The sequence below is a fragment of the Triturus cristatus genome, chromosome 3_1 (assembly GCF_964204655.1).
Source record: "Triturus cristatus chromosome 3_1, aTriCri1.1, whole genome shotgun sequence".
NCBI lineage: Eukaryota > Metazoa > Chordata > Amphibia > Caudata > Salamandridae > Triturus > Triturus cristatus.
Window position 1 is genome coordinate 294276236 of NC_140583.1, and position 23400 is coordinate 294299635.

The following is a 23400-nucleotide window of genomic DNA, read 5'->3' on the forward strand; positions in this document are numbered from 1 at the left end:
TCAGACCAAAAATCAAAACTGCTCCTTTGTGACAAACACTACTTTTTCACCTCTGGGCAGATCGGATTAAACCTTGAACTATAGAAGATGCAGTAACCGGCTAATTTTGTGGGGATCCGTCAAACATTGTAAAACTGATTTAGCAAACCCAATAAGATCTATTCCTAAGGAAAGTGAGATTTAGCCGTAACTAAAGTCCCTATTTCTAAATCTATAATATATATTTTAATCAAAACATCTTATGTTTCCTTTCTGAACTATTTGTATTGTGTACAACGTTGCCCTTTAAGTAGTTCCAATACTTCAAACGCATCTTTCCTTTTTTAATAAGAAAATAATTTGCTCTTTACCAACATGGGTTTTAGTTAGATAATTGAAACTTTTATCACTACGTTCACTTTTGTTTGTCCAGAAAACTTTTGTCATGCAGAAATCGGACTATCACGGATTCATTTTAATTAGCTCTAGGTAAAAAACAAAGCACTTTCCTAAGGCTTCCCACTAGTTTACAAAATATTCTCCAAATAGTACGCTTTAGAAATTGGGGGGATTGGGGGAGGAATTGCTTCCATGTTTGGGCCACTGCTTGCAACTGTATTCCAAAATCATGCGTTAGAGTGAAGAATTAATCATTGAGAACTTCTAGTTTCTTACCTATCGGTGTAGTTTTGCAGCTTGAAGAATTTTTTGGATTCATATGATGTGCATTATTACGCCATCTAGTGGTTGGGTTTGGAATCTGCTCCCAAAAACATTTGTCCTACTACTATTTTTGTGTTTCTTGTTGGTGGATGTCGACTTACCTCCATTTGGTGCTCTTTCCGGCGGCGTCGTGCTATCTTCAGTAGCTCCCACCTTTGGTCGCTAGCTTCAGATTTCCTTCTTTATCTCCCCTCTCATCTTCTTGGCAGGGGAGGGTGGGTTCGTTTGTGAATCGAGAAAATCTTTCAATCAGCAAAACACGACGTTTTGCAGCGCAAATCATTTCTGGTTATACATGCTGTACATCAACTTTGTATCAGTTTTTACTACAGTGGTGGCTGAGTTGAAGATGAGCAATGATATGGTAAAAACCGATGTTGTAAGACCTTTTTTCCTACTTAAGCTTTTTTTTTTTATTAATCTGAATGTCCACACAGTAGTGTTTTGTGAATGTGTGCACTCATGACCATGTTGCTGCCATACAAATGTTTTGAAGTGGAGTATTCGTTAGGAAAGCAATGGTAGCTCCCTTCCTTCTTTCTTGTTGAGTGTGCACCAGGATTGCTTTGCAGTATCACACCTTCATTTCTGTGGCATAACTGAATTGTTTGTGCAATTCATCTTGCAACCGAGTACTTTGTAACTGGCCTTCCCTGGTAACTTCCATTATCTTATGCAGTAGTAGCTTTAAGGGTCCGAACTCCAAGTCTTCAGGAGCCATGCTGCCAGACTTGAAGACTCTAGCTCTGGATAAAACACTTTTCCTTTTTGCATTGACAACAGGTCTTGTCTGATTGGTATGTTGTGAAACATACCCTGTGACAGGTCTATCACTACTGTGAACCGAGCCCGTCTTGCCCGCTGTTGTGCAATGAGAATTAGTGTCATGCAGCTTATCCTGCATTTTGCACCTTGTGAAGTAGTGCTATCGAGGGGAAATGCATGCGCAAATTTCCCAAACCAGTCTATCAACAGTGCATTCCCTATTGGTTGGCGCAGATCTACAATTCAAGTTTGACAGAGGTAGGACTTGGTCCCTCCTTGTTTGTTTATATAAAACATGGTGATTGTGCTGTCTGTTTGAACCAATACTGATATCTCCCAGAGCTCCTTTTGACAGGCTTTTAAGGCTAGGAATACGGTCTTTAGTTCTTGAAGTTGATGTGCTGTACTGCATCCTGTTCCTTCCAGACTCCCCCTGACTTTGTGATTGCTCATGTGTGCCCCCATCCCTCTAGCGTGGGCTGTGTGAAATTCCTTCCGTGTAGTATATGTGCTCTGTTCCGCCACGCTGTATTTTCGTCTATTTTCTGCCCGACAACCAATAGATCTTCCTAACTCCCTGTTGATTGTGACCACAGACACTGCAACCATTCCTGAAATGGTAGAACGTGAAGCCTTGTGTTTGTTTTTAATGGAACGCAAGAAACCATCATTCCCAGCAGCTTCCCCACTGTCCTCACGGTCAGAGCTTGTCCCTTTGGGTAAAGCTGTATCTCCTTCAGAAATGCTATTGTTCTCTTCTTGCTTGGTAAAACTTTCCCCTGTATTGAATTTATTCTTACACCCAAGAATATCTTTTCCTATTCTCGTTTGGGTGATAACTTTTCTCTGTAAATTGAGAACTCTAGTTGAAATAATGTTATCACCTGTTGCATATGCTGTTTGCATTTTTGTATGAATTTCTTCTCACCAGCCAGTCGTCCAGATAGCGATAGACATGTGTTCCCTGCCTCCACAGATGTGCCCCTAGTTGCTAGGCGCTTTGTGAATACTCTTGGTGGTGACTGTATTCCACAGGCCAATGCTTGAAATGGTGGTGTTTCTTGTTTACGATTAATCTGAGGAATCTTTTGTGCTTTGCATTCACGGAGATGGGTAAACAAGTGCCCTTTAAATCTATTGTGGCCCTAAAATCCCCCAGTTGTATTTCTGGTATTACCTCCTGTAGTCATTTTTAACTTTTGAGTTCTTATGAATTTATTTAGACACCTGAGGTCTTGAATTGGTTTGCCTGACCCATCTAGGTTTGGAATTAAGAAATATGTTGAGTAGTTTCCCTGGTTTCTTTCCAGTCTTGGCACTAACTTTATAGACCCTTATGTCGGCATCCCCTCTACTTCCTTGAGTAGGTGGGCTGACTCTGGTTTTGAATGTACCTTTTTTCTTGGAGCTTTACTTTCAGGCACTTAGTTTAATTCTATGTAATATCCAAATTATAATAGTTTTAACACCCATTTTGTAATCTGCCTCCTACTGGTGTTTAGTGTAGGAGCTCTTGTGTTTGAACACTTGTTGTACTCATGGGTGTTGGCTGAGTGCCCCTTGTGAACTCTGAACAATCACTTGCTCACTGCCCCCCCTACCTACCACTGTGGTTGTTCTCTTCCGCATGGACGTCCGCAAAAGCACCTTTTACCTTGTTGGTGCTGCCAGCTGTGTGATTGCTGCTGCTGTCCTGACTGGTTACCTCCCTGAAATGACTGTTCTGTTTGGTGAGATTTTGCTGCCTGGAAGGAGCCTCTTATTGACTTTGCAGTCTCATTATCTTTCTTCAATTGATTCAGGGTCTCGTCCACTGCACTCCCTAATAGCTGTTCTCCATTGAAGGGTGTATTTAGCATATTAGCTTGTACCTCCGGTTTAAAACCTGAGATTCTTAGCCAGGCGTGGTGTCTCTCCGTGATCCCCATCATCATCATCTGCCTTCCTGATGTTTCTGCCACATCCAATGCCGATTTTAAACATCAATTGGCGATGTTTTTACCATCTTCCACAACGTGAGCTGCTCTCCCTTGGTACTGCTGTGGGAGGTGTTTCATCAGCTACCCTATTTTTTCCCATTGCCGGTAGAAATGGTGATTTAGCAGTGCGTTGGAGTTTGCGATTCACCACTGGGTTGCAGCACTTCTTTTTACCTTTCGTCCCATGAAGTCCCTTCTTTTCAGCTCCCTATCTGGAGGAGGTCCTGTAGTGCTTAGGACATTGGCTCTTTTGCTTCCTGTATATGCTATAATCAAATCTGCTGGTACAGTTCCTTTATATAAGTTGGGTCTCTTGAAGAATGTTTGTACTTCTTCTCAGTACTAGGTGCAACCGCCTTACATGTAGCTGGTTCCTTGAAGACAGCCTTTGCATGATCCAAAACACTTTACAGCATTGGTAAAAATTGGCTCCTTGTTTGTGTAGGCAGAAGAGTTTCAAGAAGAAAACATGATTGTTGCTTTTACACTTTCAGTTGTACACAATATCTCTCTACTGTCTTCTTTATTACCCGATTATAGATACCAATTTTAGCAGGTGCTAATGGTCTTGAAGGGTGTGTGTCTACCCCTTTGTGAGTCAGTTTCTAGATCTTGCCATTCTACATCCTGAAGCCTCAGAACCATGTAAACTTGTTCTTCCTCCACCTCTTCGAAGATTTCTTGTCTTGATCTTCATGAGGCTGAGGAGTTACAGGGGGCACTAGTTCCTTGAGGTCTTTGTCCCTTTGCTTTTTCAAAGTCGATGCTTGGGATTCCAAATATTTGAGCACTTTCGTCTAAGTCTTTCTTCCTTGGTAGGATATTGGCCATTTCCGCCTCTAGTTGTATTCTCTTCTTTTCGATCTCGGCATCTTGATGCTGGCTAATCTTCGTGTGTTCATTTTTCCGACTAATTTTTAGAAGACAATGTATTCACTGAACCTTGTTGTTCTGCCTTTGACCTTCCCTGTTTCGATGCAGAAGTGTCTTTTCCTCGCCTGTTCTTCGATATCCTGGATTTTGACGGTGTCCTTTTCGAAGGATCCAAGGGCCTCTATCTTTGGACATTCTTGCGGTCGTGGAGTCTTTCAACGCCGACGAAGTCTTCAAACTTTTAGCCTCTGATTTTTGTGTCTCGGCTACCAACTTTAAGGACGCTCAGTCCCTTACCTCTGATTTCAAAGTTTTCTTACGGCTTTGGTCGGTGTCCACGTACTAGATGTCAGCCTCAGCGTCCCCCTCTGAGCCTTTGGCAACGTTCTCCTCCTCGTCGCTAGATAGGCCCAAATCTTGTAGAGATGGTGTTGAGTGTTGGCTCTGCATTATATTGTGGGCTGTTCTCTGCTGCTGCCTTACCATTAGTCTCTTTGGGGCAATACTCAACAGGTGTCACAATCTTCGCTAGGATGATCCACCAGCAGGCAGAGGTCGCAGACCAGATGCTGGTCCTTATTTTGCAAATTTATGGTGACCGTTCTTGCAAAACTGGAATGGTGTCTTCTCCATCACAGAGTACAGGGAGAACCCTGCACGCACATCTTCAGCATTAGTCAATGAAAATATCTTGCTCTGGTCCCAGAACGTGTTGTGGTATCTTACATCAAGAACTACTTTGCTCTGGTGGAATTTTGGGGATTCTGCCCAGATTTTCGGTAAGTTTCTTCTTCAGGTCGGAGGAGGTCCTCTTGAATGCATACAGACACAATGGAGGAAAAGGGAATCTGAAAATGGCGACCAAAGGTGGGAGCTTCCAGAGGAAATAAGACGACTTCACAAGGAGCACTAAATGGAGGTATGCAGACACCCATTAACAAAAAGCATAGTAGTAGCACAAACGTTTTTGGGAGACCATTCGAGACACAACCACTCGATGGCGGAATAATGCACAGCATGTGAATCCATAAAAGATTAATGCTGCAAATGTAAACCTTACTTAAATCTAGAGTCCATGATGGAGAAGTAACAACATCGGATGTAGCCTTCAACTTCTCCAGCCAAACCAACAATCTTCCTTCTCTGTCTTTCAAAGTCCTGGCAGGGAAGGTTCTACAAATCCTGCAGTCTTTAACCTTGTGAGTTGGGTAAAGACAGTAAGGCAAATGCTACTTACCAGTATGCATCTGTTCTTGGTATGTAGAGCTGCAGATCTACACACTGTGCATAGATCGCCATCTGGTGTTGGGCCCGGATGTTTGCAGTTGTTTTTCCTCTTGGAAAGTCTTTGGAAGTCACGAGGTCTGTGACTCCTCCTTTGGATTGTATTGCGCATGGGCTTCGGATCCATCCTCAGATTGTTTTTCGCCAGAAGGAAAAGATGGAGCGTAGTAATAACAGTGAAGATGCCCATGTGTGTTGTATCTAAATAAGATAAACTGAAACAGATAAAGGTAGCCGGGGAGGCGGGTGGGCGTGTGTAGATCTGCAGCTCTACATGGGAAGAACATATGCATACTGGTAAGTAGCATTTGCCGTTCAAGGCATATGAGCTGCAGATTACACACTGTGCATAATTATATAGCAGTACCCATCCTAAGCGGCGTCCACCAGTATCTGTTGCAGTGGTTTGAAACAATGTCTTGAGTACAGCCTGGCCCACACTAGCCTGTTACTTAGTTTGCACATCTACACAATAGTGTTTAGTGAAAGTGTGCGGTGTTGACCATGTAGCTGCTCTGCAGATATCATCTAAGGGGATGTTCCCTAAAAATGCCATGGAAGCCCCTATTTTACGTGTAGAGTGGGCTTTAGAGGGAACAGATAGTTTTCGTTTTGCTTTGTGGTAGCAAACCTGAATGCATTTGACAATCCACCTAGCTATCCCCGACTTGGGAGATGGGGTTGCCTTTGTGTGGTGGTGAGAAAGAGACAAACAGTTGTTTGGTCTTACGAAAGGGTTGTGTTCTCTCGATGTAGTAGAGTAAGGCTCGTTTGACATCTAATGTGTGGAGAGCTCTTTCTGCAATGGTCTGTGGTTGCGAGAAGAATACTGGTAGTTCCACAGATTGGTTTAGGTGAAAAGGAGAAATGACTTTACGGAGGAATTTTGGGTTAGTACGGAGAAGAACCTTGTTATGGTGCATTTGGAGAAAAGGTTCTAGAATGGTAAGTGCCTGTATCTCACTAACCCTTCTGAGGGAAGTGATGGCTACAAGAAAGGCGGTTTTCCATGTTAGGAATTGAAGTTCACATTTGTGTAGAGGTTCAAAGGGAGGCCCCATTAGTCTGGTGAGAACGATGTTTAGGTTCCACACAGGTGAGGGTGGTACTCTGGGGGGAATTATTCTTTTGAGGTCTTCCATGAAGGCTTTTATGGCAGGGACTCTAAATAGTGATAGATGTTGCCTGTTTTGTAGATAAGCTGCTATTGCTGCAAGATGAAGTCTAATTAACGTGTAGGCTAGATTCCATCTTTGTAGCTGTAGTAAATAGCCTATGATGTGTTGAATGGACACATCTAGGGGATTGAAGTTATTGTTGTGACATGGTATGGCCCATCTCCATATGCTCTGTGCTAGCTGAGAGAGCTGCAGAGTGTGTGTGCCTCCTTGTTTCTGTATATAGTACATGGCTGTCATGTTGTCGGTGCAGACTAAGACAGCCTTGCCCGAACATGAGTTTGAAAAGCTTTTAGTGCTAAGAATATGGCTAGTAACTCCAGATGTTTGATGTGGATTAACTGTTGCTGAGGTGTCCACCTGCCCTGCATGGTGTGATGTAGTAGGTGAGCTCCCCAGCCGGAGAGCGATGCGTCTGCTGTCAGTACTATCTGAGAAACCGGGTCCAGGAACGGTCGCCCTTTGGAAAGGTTTGTGGTGGTCCACCACTGCAGAGAGCGATGGGCCTGACCGTCTACCAACACCAGATCTGTCAATTGACCCTGGGCCTGGTTCTATTGGTGCGCTAAGCACTCTTGGATAGGACGCATCTGGAGTCGTGCGTGGGGTACTATGAGTATGCAAGAGGCCGTCATTCCGATTGGTTGCACGAACACTCGAGCTGGAAGAGAGTGTTCTGGCTGAAATTTGGCACGGAGAGCCTGAATGCTTGCTATCCTGGCCGGGCTGGGGTAGACTAGCGCTTTTGCGGTGTCTATGGTGGCACCGAGGTATAGTTTTACGTGGGATGGTTGCAGATGGGACTTCATGTGATTTATTGTGAAGCCCAGGTCGTGAAGCAATTGGATAGTGACGTGGGTGTGTTGTACACATTGGTTGTATGAGCTGGCTTTTATGAGCCAGTCGTCTAGGTATGGGAAGACATGAATGTGTTGTCGTCGCTGCCACTACCGCTAGGCACTTGGTAAACACCTGTGGTGCTGTGGTGACTCCGAAGGGGAGCACTTTGAATTGATAGTGTTGGCCGTCCACTACAAATCTGAGAAACTTCCTGTGAGCGTCGTGAATAGGAATGTGGAAGTAGGTGTCTTTGAGGTCTAAAGTGATCAGGAAGTCATTTTGGGAGAGCAGTGAATGTACCTGCTGGAGCGTGACCATGTGGAAATGGTCTGAGTGTATATATTGATTTAGGGGTCTGAGGTCTAGGATGGGCCTTAGAGTGTCGTCCCTTTTTGGTATGAGAAAATATAGGGAGTAAACTCCCATATTTTGTTGATTGGTAGGCACTAGTTCTATCGCACCCTTTTGTAGGAGGGAGGATACCCTCCTGTTTTAGTAGTGTTAAGTGTTCCCGTGACATTGGGTGTTGTTTGGGTGGAATGTTGGGGGGAAGGGGAGGTAGATGTTAGTTTGAGGCAGTATCCTGACCGAATTATCTGGATTACCCATTTGTCTGAGGTGATGGTAGTCCAGACGGGAAGGAAATTGTGGAGTCTGCCCCTGACCGGAGTGGGATGGTCTGGGGGGAGTGGAGGGAAGTCATTGGGTAGGGGTGGAGGCAGAGCGGGAGGTGTTTGTTTTGCCTCTGCCCTTGTTATTGTTGCCCTTGTAGCCGCCTCTTTGGTAACCCCTTGTAAAGGTGGATTGGGTAGGGGCTTTATAGGAAGTGGAAGCGGTGTCGGAGGAGTAGCCTCTGGATGTGCTTCGAAAGAAGAGCGGCGAAAGGCGCGCCTGGGAGGATGCGATTGTAAGGCTCCCATAGACTTAGCCGTATCTGTGTCTTTCTTCAACTTTTCTAGGGCCTCATCCACTTTTGGGCCGAACAGATGTTCCTGATCAAAGGGGTGGTTCAGAATGGAAGCTTGCACCTCTGGTTTGAAACCTGAAATCCGTAGCCAGGCATGGCGACGGAGGAGAATGCTGGTATTAATTGCCCTAGAGGCGGTGTCAGCTGCATCTAGGGCACAGCGGATGGAGGTATTGGTGATGGTTTTGCCCTCCTGGATTAGCTCATTGGCTCTATTTTTATATTTGTCAGGGAGGTGTTGCATTATGGCTTCTAGTTCGTCATAATGTGTCCTGTCATATCTTACCAGAAGCGCTTGTGTGTTGGCGATGTGCCATATGTTGGCAGCCTGGGATGCAGTGCGTTTGCCCGATTCGTCCAACAGTTTGGACTCTGTCAGGTGGTGGTGCCTCGCCTGATGCCTGGGAGTTTGCCCGCTTTCTTGCAGTAGACACTACTAGGGAATCTAGTGGTGCTGGCCCTCTAATGTAGATGGGATCTGTAGGGGCGGCCTTATATTTTTTGTCGATGCGAGGGTTGATGACCCTGGATCTGACCGGGTCTTTAAAGACCTCCGGCGCATGTTTGATAACGCCTTTGAGCATGGGCAGAATGGAAGTGGCCCTGTGTGTTGTATCGTACGTATCAAGAAGGAAGTCCTCCTCCAAGGGGTCAGTATGGAGATCCACACCGTGGTAATGTGCAGCCCTTTGGAGTAGTTGGTTGAACCCCATTGAGTCTTCCGGTGGGGATGGTCTCGAAGGGTAGAGATTATCCTGTGGGACGTTAGGGATGTCTGGAATGTTATAGTCGTCCCGTGGGTCTGGGGAGCCTGTAGGAGTGGGGTCCCCTGTAGGGTGATCGTGGGGTTCGTCCCCTGTGTCATCATATACATCATCCTCATCATCATCATCCGGAGAAGGTGTGGGGGAATGATGGGGTGGGGGAGGAGGGGGAGGTGGAGGTGGTGGAGGAGGGGGTGAAGGTATTCTCAAAGGGGAGGTAGCAAAGTCTTTCCTCTTTGGAGGTGGAGCTGGGGCAGGCTTGTCCAGCTGTCTCTTCTTGATGCTGAGCATCAAATGTCCAGTTTTAGGGTCCTTGACCAGTGTTTTTTGTAATGGATCAGGCCTAAATAGTTCTTCAGAGAGTGCCCTCTCCGTCGGTGCCGAAGGCATCGGGGCCGTAGGTTTTTTTTTTTTGGAGTCTGCACCAGTTCGTTGTTTCGAACTGTGCGGCTTTGGAAGGACTGGTTGGTCACTCGGTTCTGAGATGTTTTTCGGCTTCGAGGAGTGGGTGTCGATGGTTTTGTGTCTTTTGCTCGGCTCCGAAGACGTTGTCGGCATCGAGGAGCCGGAGCTGGTTTTCGGCGCAGAGTGCTTCCATGTAGAGCTCGGTGCCGAGGAGGAGGCCATTTTCTTTTTCGGCGTCGGTGCGGAGGAGTGTTTCTCGGCACCGACGGTGGGCTGGCTAGAGCCCGAGCCGCCTGCAGGCTTGATAGGCTTCTTTACCGGTCCCGAAGGCGCAGTGTGGGAAGCAGTGTCCTTGATCGTGCCTAGGACCGAAGGCGAAGGCGTGACCGAAGCCTTTTTCGATGCCGTCGAGGGTGTGGGGTGGGAGGGGATGTTGGTACTCATGACCCTCTGTGCCAGAGTGATGTCCTCGACATCTGAGTTGTCGGCCTCGGAGGCGCTGACGAGGCCTTCCTCGGTGTGCTGTCCTTCTGGATTGTCGACTCCTTCTCCGAAGATGTCGTCTGGGATCGCTGTCGATGTGTGCCATGGTTCTTCTTGCCCTTCGGTCTCGAATGGTTTTCTTGGACCGGAAGGATTTGCACGCCGGACAGTCTCGAGCCTCGTGTTCAGGGAAGAGGCAAAGGTTGCATACCTCGTGGAGATCGGTGTGGGGGAATTTGGACCCACATCGAGGGCACTTTTTGAATGGAGTCCTTTCCATTAGCCAGGACCAGAGCTTGGGTAGGCCCGAAGGCCGTCGTCGACGACCAGAATCGAAGATCTAGATTGATGAGTGTGGAGATCGCGATCGCAAACAATACCGCGAAAATGGGGGGAGGATTGCGCGTCGATTGAAGAACTGGAAACTGTTCGGAACCGGAGCGCGAAGATCACATCCGAGCCCGATGGCGGGAAAAAACAATCCGAGGATGGAGCCGAAGCCCATGCGCAATACGATCCAAAGGAGGAGTCACAGACCTAGTGACTTCCAAAGACTTTCCAGGAGTAAAAACAACTGCAAACATCCGGGCCCAACACCAGATGGCGATCTATGCACAGTGTGTAATCTGCAGTTCATATTCCTCGAACATACATTTCTTGTGGGGATCTTCAAAACGTAGTCTCTTCTTCCCACAAGGCAAAAACAAGATTTTCTTAGAAGAATCAGACATAGCTACTCACAAAGTTCAACCAAAGATGTAGAAAACTGAGAAGAGCTCAGGGAGACTCCCTGTCACACGACGTGCGATAGAAAATCTGGGGGTTTGCCTCTCTGTGGAGTGTTCTAAGAGGGTGCTGCAACCTGATTGGCTGTGTTCCAAATTTGGTTCTTTTTACAAAATGGACTAAGATAGGCTAATGTAGTGACTTTGCTGTCCATAGTAGCCTATTGTGTAATGTTCTTTATGACTATTATATATATATTTTATTGTACCGCAAGACTCCCACCTCATCGGCGGGGATGATTCATAGCATGTGAATCTATAAAAGATACCCCAATACTGGATAAGTAGTCTTTGCTTAACTCTTTTTAGGTATCTATCACAGGAGCCTATATCACATACATAACCCTCAATAATACCTCCCCAACACATATAAAAGGTTCTCTCCATTTTCTGCTCCATTTCTTCTCAGATTACAACTTCAACAGGAGCTCTTGGTGCTGAGCATTAATCTATGGGTGAACGGCTGTTAGAACATGACCTAGTCATAAAAGGGCAACGACCATGATTAGCTTGTGGTGATCTCATCTTGAAAATCATTTACAAAAAAGTGAGGCAGATACATTTTTTTTAACAATGATAAATTAAAAACTTATTCCAGGACCACGTTAATGAATAAGGACTACTATAATGTTAGGAATAATTAATAAACGTTTGATAGACATCTACAAAGATAAGGAAAATGTTACTTACCCTTTAAGTATCTGCCCATAGTGTGTCATGCTGTACATTCAACAGTGTTCTCTAGTGTTGGGCTCAAACATTACAACTTGCTTTTCTTTGAAGCAGCTTTGAGTCACAAAACGTGCTGCGACTCCTCACTTAGTCTACAATGTGCATTAGCACAGACTCCAAGTAAGACTGTTTTTGTTTCTGTGAAAGGTGAAAGTGGAGTGTAGATTAAGAGTACTATGATGGGCCGTGCGCTTTGTAAGTTGTTAAATACTGTGAAAGTGAGAGACTTATGCCAATAAATGCCAGGTTCCGTGAAGGAGAGTGGGAGCATGTGACTTTACATCACTATACACCACAAACATATGCTTGCAGGGTAATATTTTCCATTGTTAGTATGTTTGGCTGTAGATATGCCTGCTCTGCATCAGCTGTAAAGCAGTGTTATTTCAAAAGGTGAGAGCGGGCTGATGATGCAGATGTTTGGAATAATGTTCTCAACAAAGTCTGGCCAACCATAGACTGCTGATGGGCTAGTATGTCCACAGAGTAGTGTTTTTCATCGGTGAATGGTGTAGATCAGGTATCTGCCTTGCAGATGTCTGCTAAGGAGATGTTACTTGGAAAATCCACAGCGTCTCAGTTCTTACATGTAGAGTGTGCAATGATTGTACATTTAGTTTTGACATAGCAAGTCTGGATGCATTCGACAATGCACCTTGCAATACCGGTCTTGGAAATGGGGTGAACTATTATGGGTTTTGTGAAAAGCTACAAAGAGCCGGTTAGTTTTGTGGTAGGACTTAGTCCTGCCAATGTAATAAATGAGTGTCTGCATGACGTCCAAGGTGTGCAATGCCCTTACCACTATTGACTTTGGTTGTGGAAAGAATACAAGCAGCTCAGTAGCTAATTTGAAAAGGGGAGTCTGCTTTGGGCAGGAACAGTGTATTGATTCTAAGGACATCCCTGTCCTTGTGCACTTGAATGATTGGTTCCTGAAAGGTGATTGCTTGTAACAAACTGATATGCGTGACACAACGTATTGATGTTAAAAAGGCCACATTCCAAGAAAGAGACTAAGCTGCAAGTGTGGAGGAGCTCAAAAGCAAGCCCATAAGTCTTGCGAAAACTACATTAAGGTTGCACACTGGGGCTGGAGGTGTTCTTGTGTGTATCAGTGTTTTGAGTCACTCCATAAAAGCCTTAACCACAGGAATTCTAAAAACGGTTGACTATACCCTTTTCTGCATGTATACCGTACAAAGGATAGGTGAAGGCATGTGGAAGTACAGGCAAGACGTACCTTCTGAAGGTGCAGAGGTATTAGGTGATGTCTTGCACTTTGACCTTGAAGGGGTCTAGTTGCATGGCAATGCAGCAGTGGACAAACTTGTCCACTTGGCTGCGTAAGTGGGTCTACACGCCTTGCGCAAAAACATCATGCACTCTGGAGGGAGGTTTATGTAGCCAAGGTTAAGACCTCAAGTGACAGATTGCTGTGTTGAGCTGTTTGAGGTCTGGATGCCTGATTTAGCGTTGTTGTGAGAGGGGGCCTGCCCTGATCGGCAGCTTCTCGTGAGGCTTGATGGACATCTCTAGAAGCACTGAGTACCAAGACTCTGACGCACGTTGGCTCCACCAGGATGAGGGTCAAGAATATCTGCCCCATTTTCCTCCACACATACAGGACAAATGGGAGAGGAGAAAAGCGTAAGCAAATATACTGGACTAGTACATCCATAGAGTAATCCACATGGATACCTGGAGGCTTTTTCTGTGAAGCGAATAAGTCAATCACTGGGATTCTCCACCACTGGAAGTGCCTGTGGAGGACTTTTGGGTGCAGTTACCATTCTTGGACTTGTTGGCGACTCCACCTTAACAGATACACAGTCATTGTCCACCCCGGTTAGCGTTCCACCAAGAGATGGATCTTGTTGGGGTTTGTGCAGTGCCAGATCTCCTGTGCTGGGGCAGACAACTAGGGTTTGGGCATCCCCTATTTCTGTATTTAATACGTGGCGGCCATTCAGTCTTTATGAGGACCACTTTGAATGAATGAACGAATAAATAAAGGTATTTGTAAAGATTACAGCTGCACCAGGGAGTATCCCAGCACTGGCACTTTGCTATGACCTGCTGGGAAAAGGCTTTGAAAGCTAGAGGGATGACCAACAGTTCTAGCTAGGAGATAGGTCTACCCGGGCTGAGAGTTGCCCAAGTACCTTGCAGAGTCATGTTGCTGTGATGTGTACACCATCCAGTGAGCGATGCACCGGTGTTAACAGTCACCTGTTAGAAAGGGTTCAAGAACGACTGGCTGAGCATCTAGGTTCTGCTGTTCCACTACTGCAGAGAACGGCGAGCATTGGCCTTTAACAATACTAGATATTCCAGCTGACCCTCCACTTGTGACCTTTTGCTCATAAGACACTGCTGGAGTTGGTACCTGTGTAACCTAGCGGGTTATGCTGGATGCTAATATACACAAGAGCTTCATTATAGTTCTTACTGTTCGAAAGCAAGAGAACAGAAGAAGCAGCAGCAGTTCTTGGAATGCCATCACCCTCTGATGGTTGGGTTATGAGTTCAGGAAGGGCTGGATCTTTAAGGGTTGAAGGTGGGACTTGTCGCAATTATGGTGAACCTTTGGCTGTGAAGAATTGTTATGCATGTGTGGTAGTCATTGTTGCCTGCTGCTGCTCTTAGCCAGTTGTCGAGTTACAGGAGAACACAGAAGCCTACCTTTGTATATGGGATGCCACCACTGTCAGACACTGGGAGCTACAGTGACTCCTTAGGGAAGAATTGTGAATTGGTATTGTTGTTCACTCACCAAGAACTGAAGGTATTGGAGATGAGCAGGGTGCTTGGGGATGAGGAAGTATGCCTTCTCAAGGTACAATGATGTCATGAAGACCCCTTGGTAGAGCAGCGGCATAAGGTGGTTATATAGAGGAGCCCTGCTGAACTACTGCTACCATCCACTGATCCGAGGTGGTTTTCTTCAAGTGAGGGTGAAAATCCGTGACCTGGAGCCCCCCCTCTCCTCCCCCGCCTCACCCATCAGTGTTGTGTGATTTGGGACAGAGAGTGGGAGAAGAGAGTTGCAGCATGAGTGAGTCAGTGCTTGGAAGCAGAAGCTCCTTTACCAGAGCCACCTCTGCCCCTGCTCTTGCCATTGCTATCCTGTAAATATCCCTTGAGTATCCTCTGCCTGCCTAGGACTTGTGAAACATCTGCTGTATGTGTAAATAGATTTGTGACAGGCCAGAGGGCAGGTCAGTGGGGGAGGAAGTAGTGGCAGTGAGTGTCTGGGTGTGAGATGCTGGAGTGGAGGGCTTGATGTCTAGGCCTGATGCTTCTTGGGCACCAGATGTGGTGACTCGAATGAGAGCTCCTTCACTAATGTCAGCATTCGTTTCTTGGGAACTGGGGACAAAGTGGTTGAGGCTTTTCCTAGGGCAGTTGTGGTGGATAAAGAGCCTCTTGTGCCTGGAGGTGAGTTTTTATGCCTGGATTGGAGTGTCTGATTCTCTGATCTCGTCATCTAATATGCTCAATTTCGGCCTTGAAGTTGGAGCTTTGTTGCCTTTCTGAAGATAAGGGGTGATTATCATTGAGGCTTCACAACCTGAGCTTGATGGACTCCAAAGCATTATTTGGGTGCCAGTCAGAGCTTGAGAGGAGTCAGAGGCTGAGATTTTCTTTCTGCCCTGCTAATGGCTCGCTGACCACGGGAGCAGTGCTCTGCCTTGGTGTGGGTATGCTTAAATAAGCAGGGTTACGGCACTAGGCTTTGCGCTGGAATAATACCCACACCCCTCAGTGCCTTAGTTGTGTGTGTCCCTCTTGATGTCAACTCTTAGAACATCCCGTCGTGATCTTCATTGGAGGCTCTGGAGTCGCAGGCCTCGGTCCAGGAGATGGGAGTAGAGTACTGCTCCCAATGATAAGAGATCAACTGGGCAGTGATTGTTATCAGTCATCAGTCTCAAAAAGTGGAGCAGCTTTCCCCAAAAATCCTGCAAGGATTACATTTTGATCTCAGAGCTATTGCTGAACACGTCCAAACCTGATGGCAGAGAAAAACAATCATAGGTGGAGTTGGTTCCCATGTGTATTGTACACTAAGGGAGGAGTCACAGAACATCTAATGATTTGAAGCTTCTTTAAAGAAAAATGTATTGTAATGTCTAATCCCAATACTAAACGGCATGAGTATGCAGAGCATGTGTATCTACAGCCAAACATGCTACAAGCGTAATGTTTCCTAATTATATATGACAGTAAATTAGTATTTTTAAATACAGGACATCATGGCCGAACTATGCTCTAATTTCTAAAATGTCTGATGTAACTTGACTTTTATAATTTGAGAGTTAAATTTAAGTCAATCTGGTAGCTAGTTCACGTGTCAGTAAAGGACAAGGATGTTGTGCATTTCAAGGCAAATTGTGGCCTGTGCATACAACACATTTCTCAATCTCAAAAATGTGGCAGAGAACAACACAGGGTTAACCAGAGATTGCATTGCAGTACCTAGAAATTACTCTTGATAGAGATGAGCATGGCAATATATTCTAGCACCAATATCTTTCTCTAACATACTAAAAGGTGGATAGATGTTGCAGACCAGACACTGTCTGCTCTTATCACTCTTGTTTCAGCGAAGCATGTTTACAAATCAAGTTCTAGGCATCTCAAATTTAGGAAAACAATTCAACCTACAACAAAGAACTCGCAGAAGCATGACAAATTCGTTTTTACATGAAATGGTGGCATTTTTGAAAAACAGCTTCATGCAAAACAAAGTGTAAAGAAGATAAAGATGTAAAAAACAGAATCTCCCTCTTTTGAAAGCGCTTCTGGTAACAGTGAAGTGATGGCTTGGTTTGTTAAAATCATCACTGTAAGACGAGGGTGTGATAGTGGAGACAAAGCATTGCATTACCTTGATCATTGGGCATTTTATCAGAAGATTCGGCTACCAGGATAAGGCCAGCATGAAAAATTTGAGAAACAAAGAAAAGAGGTCAATCTAATTCTGTAAGGATATTACTACAGGAAGCTGATTTTCGACAAAGTGGCAGAGGTGGTGATGTGCAAACATCAAGCCTACCATTATGAAGATACAAAGAGACCAGTCCTACCAAACACACCAAACAGTGATTATCTACAACACCACACCTAGCATTTTTACAGATTAGAAATAGTAAAAAGTATTTACCTGTAAATTTGAATATCCTCCCTCCCCATACCTTCCTGGGAATACTGGCAAATCACATAGAAATTACCAATGACAGTATAAAGCTAACCCTAGAGGTAATTCTAGAGGTAAGACTGCTTTCTGTCAAAACATCTACCTCGTTCATTTATCCCGACCCCCACATTAGACTGAGCATAGATAACTATACTACTTCAACTCCAATGGGATCATGAGTGCATCAGATGTGAATCTATAGAGCAAACTAATGCCTGGGGACTAGAACTAGATTTTTAGGACGCAAGCAAGCATGGAAAAAGGATTAAAAAATATATGTCTAGTGTTAGGCAAACACGCATCCAAAGCACATGCAAATCTATAGCACTACAAGCAGCAAACTAATTGTGACAGGTAGGAAACCTTTTTTATTTGCTTCATGCGTAGCGGTAGATCACATGCTTTGCAAAGCCTGAAAGCTTGCAGGTAGAAGTGGGAGACGTGAAAAATAAATATTTGCCAGCTTGTTATTTCGGGCACGCTTGAATGTCCACACAGGAATGTTTAGTGAACATGTGGAGAGTTGACCAAGTAGCAGCTTTGCAAATGCTTGCTAAAAGAATGTTTCAGTTGGAAAGCCATAGTGGCCCCACTTTTATATGCAGAAAGTGTCCTAGGTACAGATTGTAAAGTATGGGTGCCATAGCATGTTATAATCCACCTACCTATTCCCAACTTGGAGATTGGGATGCCAAGGTGTTCCTGTTCTAATACAACAAATAGCTGTTTTATTTTCCTAGGGGACTTGGTATTATCTACAAACTACAATATAGATCTAACATGTAGAGTATTGTAAAGAGCTTTATATTGGTGACTGTCACTGCGGAAAGAACCAAGGCAAATCAACAGAAGGATTACCATGGAAAGAAAATACAGGTTTAGGAAAGAAACCATGGATGGGTCCGGAGGACAACCCAATCCTTTTGAAGCTGAATAAAAGGTTCTTCCATGGGCATTGTATGAAGTTCACTGACTAAATTGTAGTGGACATGAACTGCGGGACTTAAATGGATGTCTCATAAGTCTAGTTAGGACTATGTTAGTTTCCCACCTGTTCCTTCATGGAAAGGTGAGGGAGGTGGAGCCTTTAACCCTTCCATAAATGCCTTAAAAGCTTGCTTCTGAAAATAGTTTCACTATGCTCGCTTTGGAGGTATGCTGTAATTGCTGCTAAATGCAGTTGGAAAGCAGAGTATGCTGACTTTTACAAGTGTAATAAGTTACATGTGATATTTAGTACAATGACTTTCATTCAAACTATTTTAGCAATTTACAAATCTCTTCCATTTGGCAGTGTAACATGCTTGTGTTGCAGGTTTCTTAACTTCCCTCAAGATTTCCATGCATTTATCTGGAAAGTGCAAATATACAAATTCTCAAATGTTTACAGGTGCACAAAATCACATAAGCTTGCCTCTCTCACATATGGTATGAGCGTTAATGGAGGAAACCGATAAATATCCTTGAGCAGCTGATCCATGCAGCACTGCCTGGGCAATGCAGGTGAGGATACCAGGATGTAAAACTTTGTCATCTGGCATTCTCATATGTTGTGAGCAGGTCAATTGTTGGAGTGCTCCAATGCTGGAAGTATTCATGAGGCACCTTTGGACTAATCTCTCATTTATGTGTATGCTGATGACTCCTGCTGCAGTCCACTCCGGAAGATGTTTTGCCAAATCCTTTGTGCAATATGGGACAGCTGTGTTAATTGCGTACTACCTATTTTTGAATGTGACATATTGCCATCTATTCAGCTAAGAACTACTTAGTTGTGAATGTGAAGCACAAAAACACAAAGGGATAGCTAGGCGGTCATAAGTTCCAACACAGTGATGTAAAAGATGTTCTTGCAGAGACCACTGACCCAAACCGGTGAGGTGTAGAATGTAAGCACCCTAAACTATGACAGAAGCATCTCTGTTGAAGGTCACCTGCGGTTGAAGGTTGAGAAACAACTTGCCCAGTATTAAGATCATTATATTTCACAATTGTAGTTTGTGCTGAACAATGGACTGTTATTACCATTTGTTCTACCCAGTTGCTTGTGACTACTGTGTGGACATATCAAAGAGCAACTATGCATTTGTTACTACCATAATAAAAGAGGGCATCATACCTAGTATCCTCAAAACTATTCTTCCCGTCAGAGGATGTGACATGCTGTAAAGGGGAAAAAGTATTTTGAATGCCATTACACTGGACTGTGGTAAGTTTTGCCAGTCAATCCACTGAGCATGGCTGACAAGAAAGCTTGTGCCTGTTGGATACAAAGATGTGGGTTTTTTCTGATAGACTTTGAATCGTAACTGAGGGCGAAACAGTATTTGCTGAGTGTAAGTAAGACACTGTGCTTGGCTGCGCCCATTTATCAGCTGGTCAGACAATGGCTGGAAAAGACTGTATTGTTAATGCACGGCCACAACTTTCAGACCTTTGGTAGACATCCTTTGAGCCGTTGTGACGTTGAGCAACAGATCCATCATATGGTAATGTATTCCCCTTAACAAAAACATTAGGCACTGGCAGTAAGCAGGATGATGGGTATATGGACATAGGTATCGTTGTGATCAAAGATTGCCATGTAATCCCCTTGTTGAAGAAGAGGCAAGATGTCTTAAAGAATGCTCATCTATTAAAGACTGGATTAGACTTAACAATTTAGCACTGTGAGATCGAAGGAAGGCAGCAGAATCTTGCCTTTCTTCAGAATAAGAAAGCAAAGCGAAAACACCCCTTTTCCTTGCTGTTGTGAAGGGATGAGCTCTTTGGCTACTTTTTAGAGTTCTGCTTGGACCTACTCAATGATACAAAGTTCTTGGGCCTGTAGGAAACCGGGTTTGTGTTGCCGTAGTCCCCTCACGTTTTGCCTGGTATTTGATGATGTAACTTTGACTGAAGTGCATTGGGTTCCTGCTAACCAGATCCCCAGTGCCAAAGTTCTTTCCCAAAAACAAGGTAAATGGTCTATTGAACCCCAATAAGCCAGGCCTTTGGCACCTCTGTAAGTCCCTAATAAGTGGTACCCCTGGTACCTAGGTAGTAAAGAGGGTCTCTAAGAGGTACAGCATATGTTGTGCTACTCTAAGGGACCCATGCCTAACAAATGCAGACTGCCAAGGTGCTCTAAAAGGAGAAAACAAAACATGGCACACACCCTGTATGCTGTGTCCCCTAACATTGCATGTCATATTTATAAGCTGTCCCTCCAGAAGGCCTTACAGCCCTAAGGCAGAGAGTATTATATTACATGTGAGGACATTTCTGCATGAGCAGATATGCCTCATTTACTGACAATACAAGTGAACAGGGTAGCCATTTTAAGGTACACTGGTCAAACAGTTTCCCAGCTACATAATGGCTTCACTGGAACCTATGGTGTTTGGTAACAAACACCTCGTATTAATAAACCCAAACTGATTCCAGTGATGGATTTATTAATACATGCACCCAGAGGGTACATTAGAGGTATCCCCTAAAAGCCTACTGACCTCTAGTGTACTGGTGTTCTGGTCCTGTCCAGCCTGGTACCACAGACTCGTTTCTGACCCCCTGGAGGTGAGCGCTCATGCTCTTCGAGTTCAGGAACAATGCCTGCTCTGGCAGGAGGAGTGCTCCAAGCAGGATGACTAGCAATGAGCATATCAGGCATGAGGCTTCAAAGGTCTCCACGCCTTAGATATGTGACCTTGGCTTCCTCCAGACAAGGGACATGCCACCCCCTTCCCGAAGGCCCTTTTGGCACCCGGACAGGTGGGAAAATTAGCTAGTCAGGAGGTGTGTTCACCCTCAGGCTAGTACCACCCCTAAGGTGTGCTACCAGAAGTGAAAATGACTAGGAAAACTCCACTATCGTGGGTTTTGGTGGAATTAGGTCCACTGGGTCAGAGTTATGCCCACGTCCCACAGGTAGTGGTGATATATATAGGATGTAGTCACCCTAAAGGTGGGTAGCCCATTAGCTACTACCCGATACTCTCTGGAACCCCCCTAAATACAGTATTTCTGTGGCACCCCTGATGCCAGGACTTCAGATTCGACAGACAAAGAAGGAGTGGACAAAGAAGATTGCCGACACATGAACAGACGAGCAACTGCTGAATTGGCGCCAACACTGCCAGATGCACCCGACCCTCATTGAGATGCACACTGGTCCTGCTGCTGTGCAGACTCCAGGGAACCCGTAGGGCTGCCAGTGCTTCGTAAATCGCCAGAGAACTCTTGGAGTAAAGAAGCTACTTCAATGGACCTGCAGGCACCAACGAAGCAAGGTCCGGTTCGCCGTCCTGCTGCTTATATGGACAACCAACACTGCAGCCGCCCAGGAAAAGGGTCACAATGCTCCTACAACAGGTCAGATCCATCCTCCCTCCAAGGTTGGGGGATGCCAGGACCGACTGGAGCCTCACAGACAAAATACCTGGAACACTGGACCCCTTGCAACTACCAATACTTGTTGTGTCCAGCCTGGACAACACTGATGGAAGACCGACCTGTATGCCAAGGGACTTCAGGGACAGTAAGAACCCCATTGAGAGTGGCTCAGCTGTCCTTTTTTACCCCTTTTCTGCAGAACCAAGACACATCGTCAGCCTCCAACCGCCACCTCAAAGTACTGCTGCACCCGTGCCCCACAGACTGAGTCCGAAGGAGGTGACCATGCCAATGGGATCCTAAGATCCTCAAAAGCTGAGCCCACCCTTGAATTTGCCCAGACTGGACTCCCAGTCGCTGCCTGCAGCCTCTTTATGCAGGCCCCCTCAACCGAACATGTCTCCTGCTGTACGATCCAGACACCTAAAAGTATCACTACTCCCAAGTCCCACGGCCCAGGGAGAAGTGGACCAAATGTCCCTATGTGCCCGAACATCTCAAGGACTAGGCGCTATGTGGGTTCGCCCGGACTGGGGCCCCCAGCCCTAGCTTGGAGCCTCTTCACAACCAGACCATTCCCCATTGAAGTGAATGCTGCACCCAACACTGAAATACACCTCTACACCCGGTCGCCCCAGTTCTGCCCAAGGTGACCTGTTGGTATTGCCTTGGACCTTGACCCATGCTCACCTTAAGCCCGGGAGAAGGGTCCCGTAAGTCACTGACAAGTGCCCAGACGCAGTATATATTTTTTGCCCATGGGATAACATTACAGCTCCAGAATTTGCACTATGTGAACTTTTCAAACCTGTAAAAATTCCTAACTTGAAAAGTACTTACCTGATTCGAATGATCTTGGTATCTACATTCATATAAACATCTGGGTTATTTTATTATTTTATAAATTGGTGTTGAATTGCTTTATTGAGTGTCTCTCTCACTTATTGCCTTTGTGTCAGCAATAAGTGCTTAGCACTACCCTCTGAAAAGCCTATCTGTTCGCCCACATTATCACAAAAGAGCATTTAGGTTATCATTCGTGCCTCTGTAAACCAATTGGGGTTTACCTGGACACTCTACACAGTGTACCTCGTTTTGGTCCACTATATGAAGAGCCAATTTCCTACAGAGCTAAGCTGTATGTGTGGGACAGGGGTGCCTGTACCTTGGGCACCCACTGCCTTTCCTCATCGATTTCCATGGAAGTCTCTTCTTGATATTGCCAGAGTTTCGTCTGATTATCTGCGTGAAAGGATTTCTGTAGTAACTTGTACTGGGATTTAGATGCAAAGGAACCTTCTTTGAAGGCTGCTGCCTCTTCCCTGTTGACATCTTTCTTAATTTATATTTTCGCTAGAATCTCATAGAACTGGGGACTGAGAGAGATGGATTCCAATGAGTTGTTTATTCTCTGGTCTAAAGCCTGAAGCTTCAAGCCAAGCATGGCATAGCATGGCTTCTGAGTAAGATGCCAATACTCACCTGTCTGGAAGCTGTATTTTCTGCATCCAAGGCACAACATTTAAGATGACTGTAGTCTTGAACAATCTCTTTTGCTCTCTTCTGAAAAGTGTCATCCCTCTTACGTCTGGCAAATAATGTCATGGAGTCTGTGGTACACCATTGTGCAGCAGTTCCCAAGACAACCCTGTTTCGCTGCTGCATTGATCTTCTTACTTTCCCTGTCTGGATCGCATGTGCCCGGTTTGTGAGCTCATTTGCATGCAACCACCAGGAAATCCCTTTGGGCCCATGGATGGAGAGGGACTTGAGTTGCAAGTTTATTGTTTTCTCCTCCAAAGGAGTAACCACCGAGTCTTGAGGGGATCTTTGAAATTTTAAGTAAAATATTTTAGGATTGTTTTTAGCATGAGAAGTAACGGAGGAGACTGTTCAGTTTTTTGAAGGGTTTCTACCAACAAATCGTTCTCTTAACATGCATTGGAACTTTATGATTTGCAGCTGCTCTTGCAATAAAAGACTGATATGCAGTGGGATCATTTAGCAACAAACTACGGAGACAAGATTACAGAGATGAGTAACCCTGAGGATCCATTCTAAAGTTC

The 23400-nt window shown here is 45.1% G+C and overlaps 1 protein-coding gene across 10 annotated transcripts in view; it reads right to left on the reverse strand.

Annotated features, from left to right (window-relative positions):
• The window catches only part of NEO1 (neogenin 1), a 552683-nt gene that overhangs the window by 62425 nt on the left and 466858 nt on the right, over positions 1–23400 (reverse strand). For 6 of the 10 annotated variants that reach the window (XM_085643916.1, XM_085643913.1, XM_085643912.1 and 3 more), the window contains exon 21: positions 16652–16684. The exons of the other annotated variants lie outside the window; for them this stretch is intronic. In XM_085643916.1, the coding sequence (XP_085500042.1) occupies positions 16652–16684 (33 nt within the window). The remainder of the gene's footprint in view (positions 1–16651; positions 16685–23400) is intronic. 10 annotated transcript variants of the gene reach the window in all.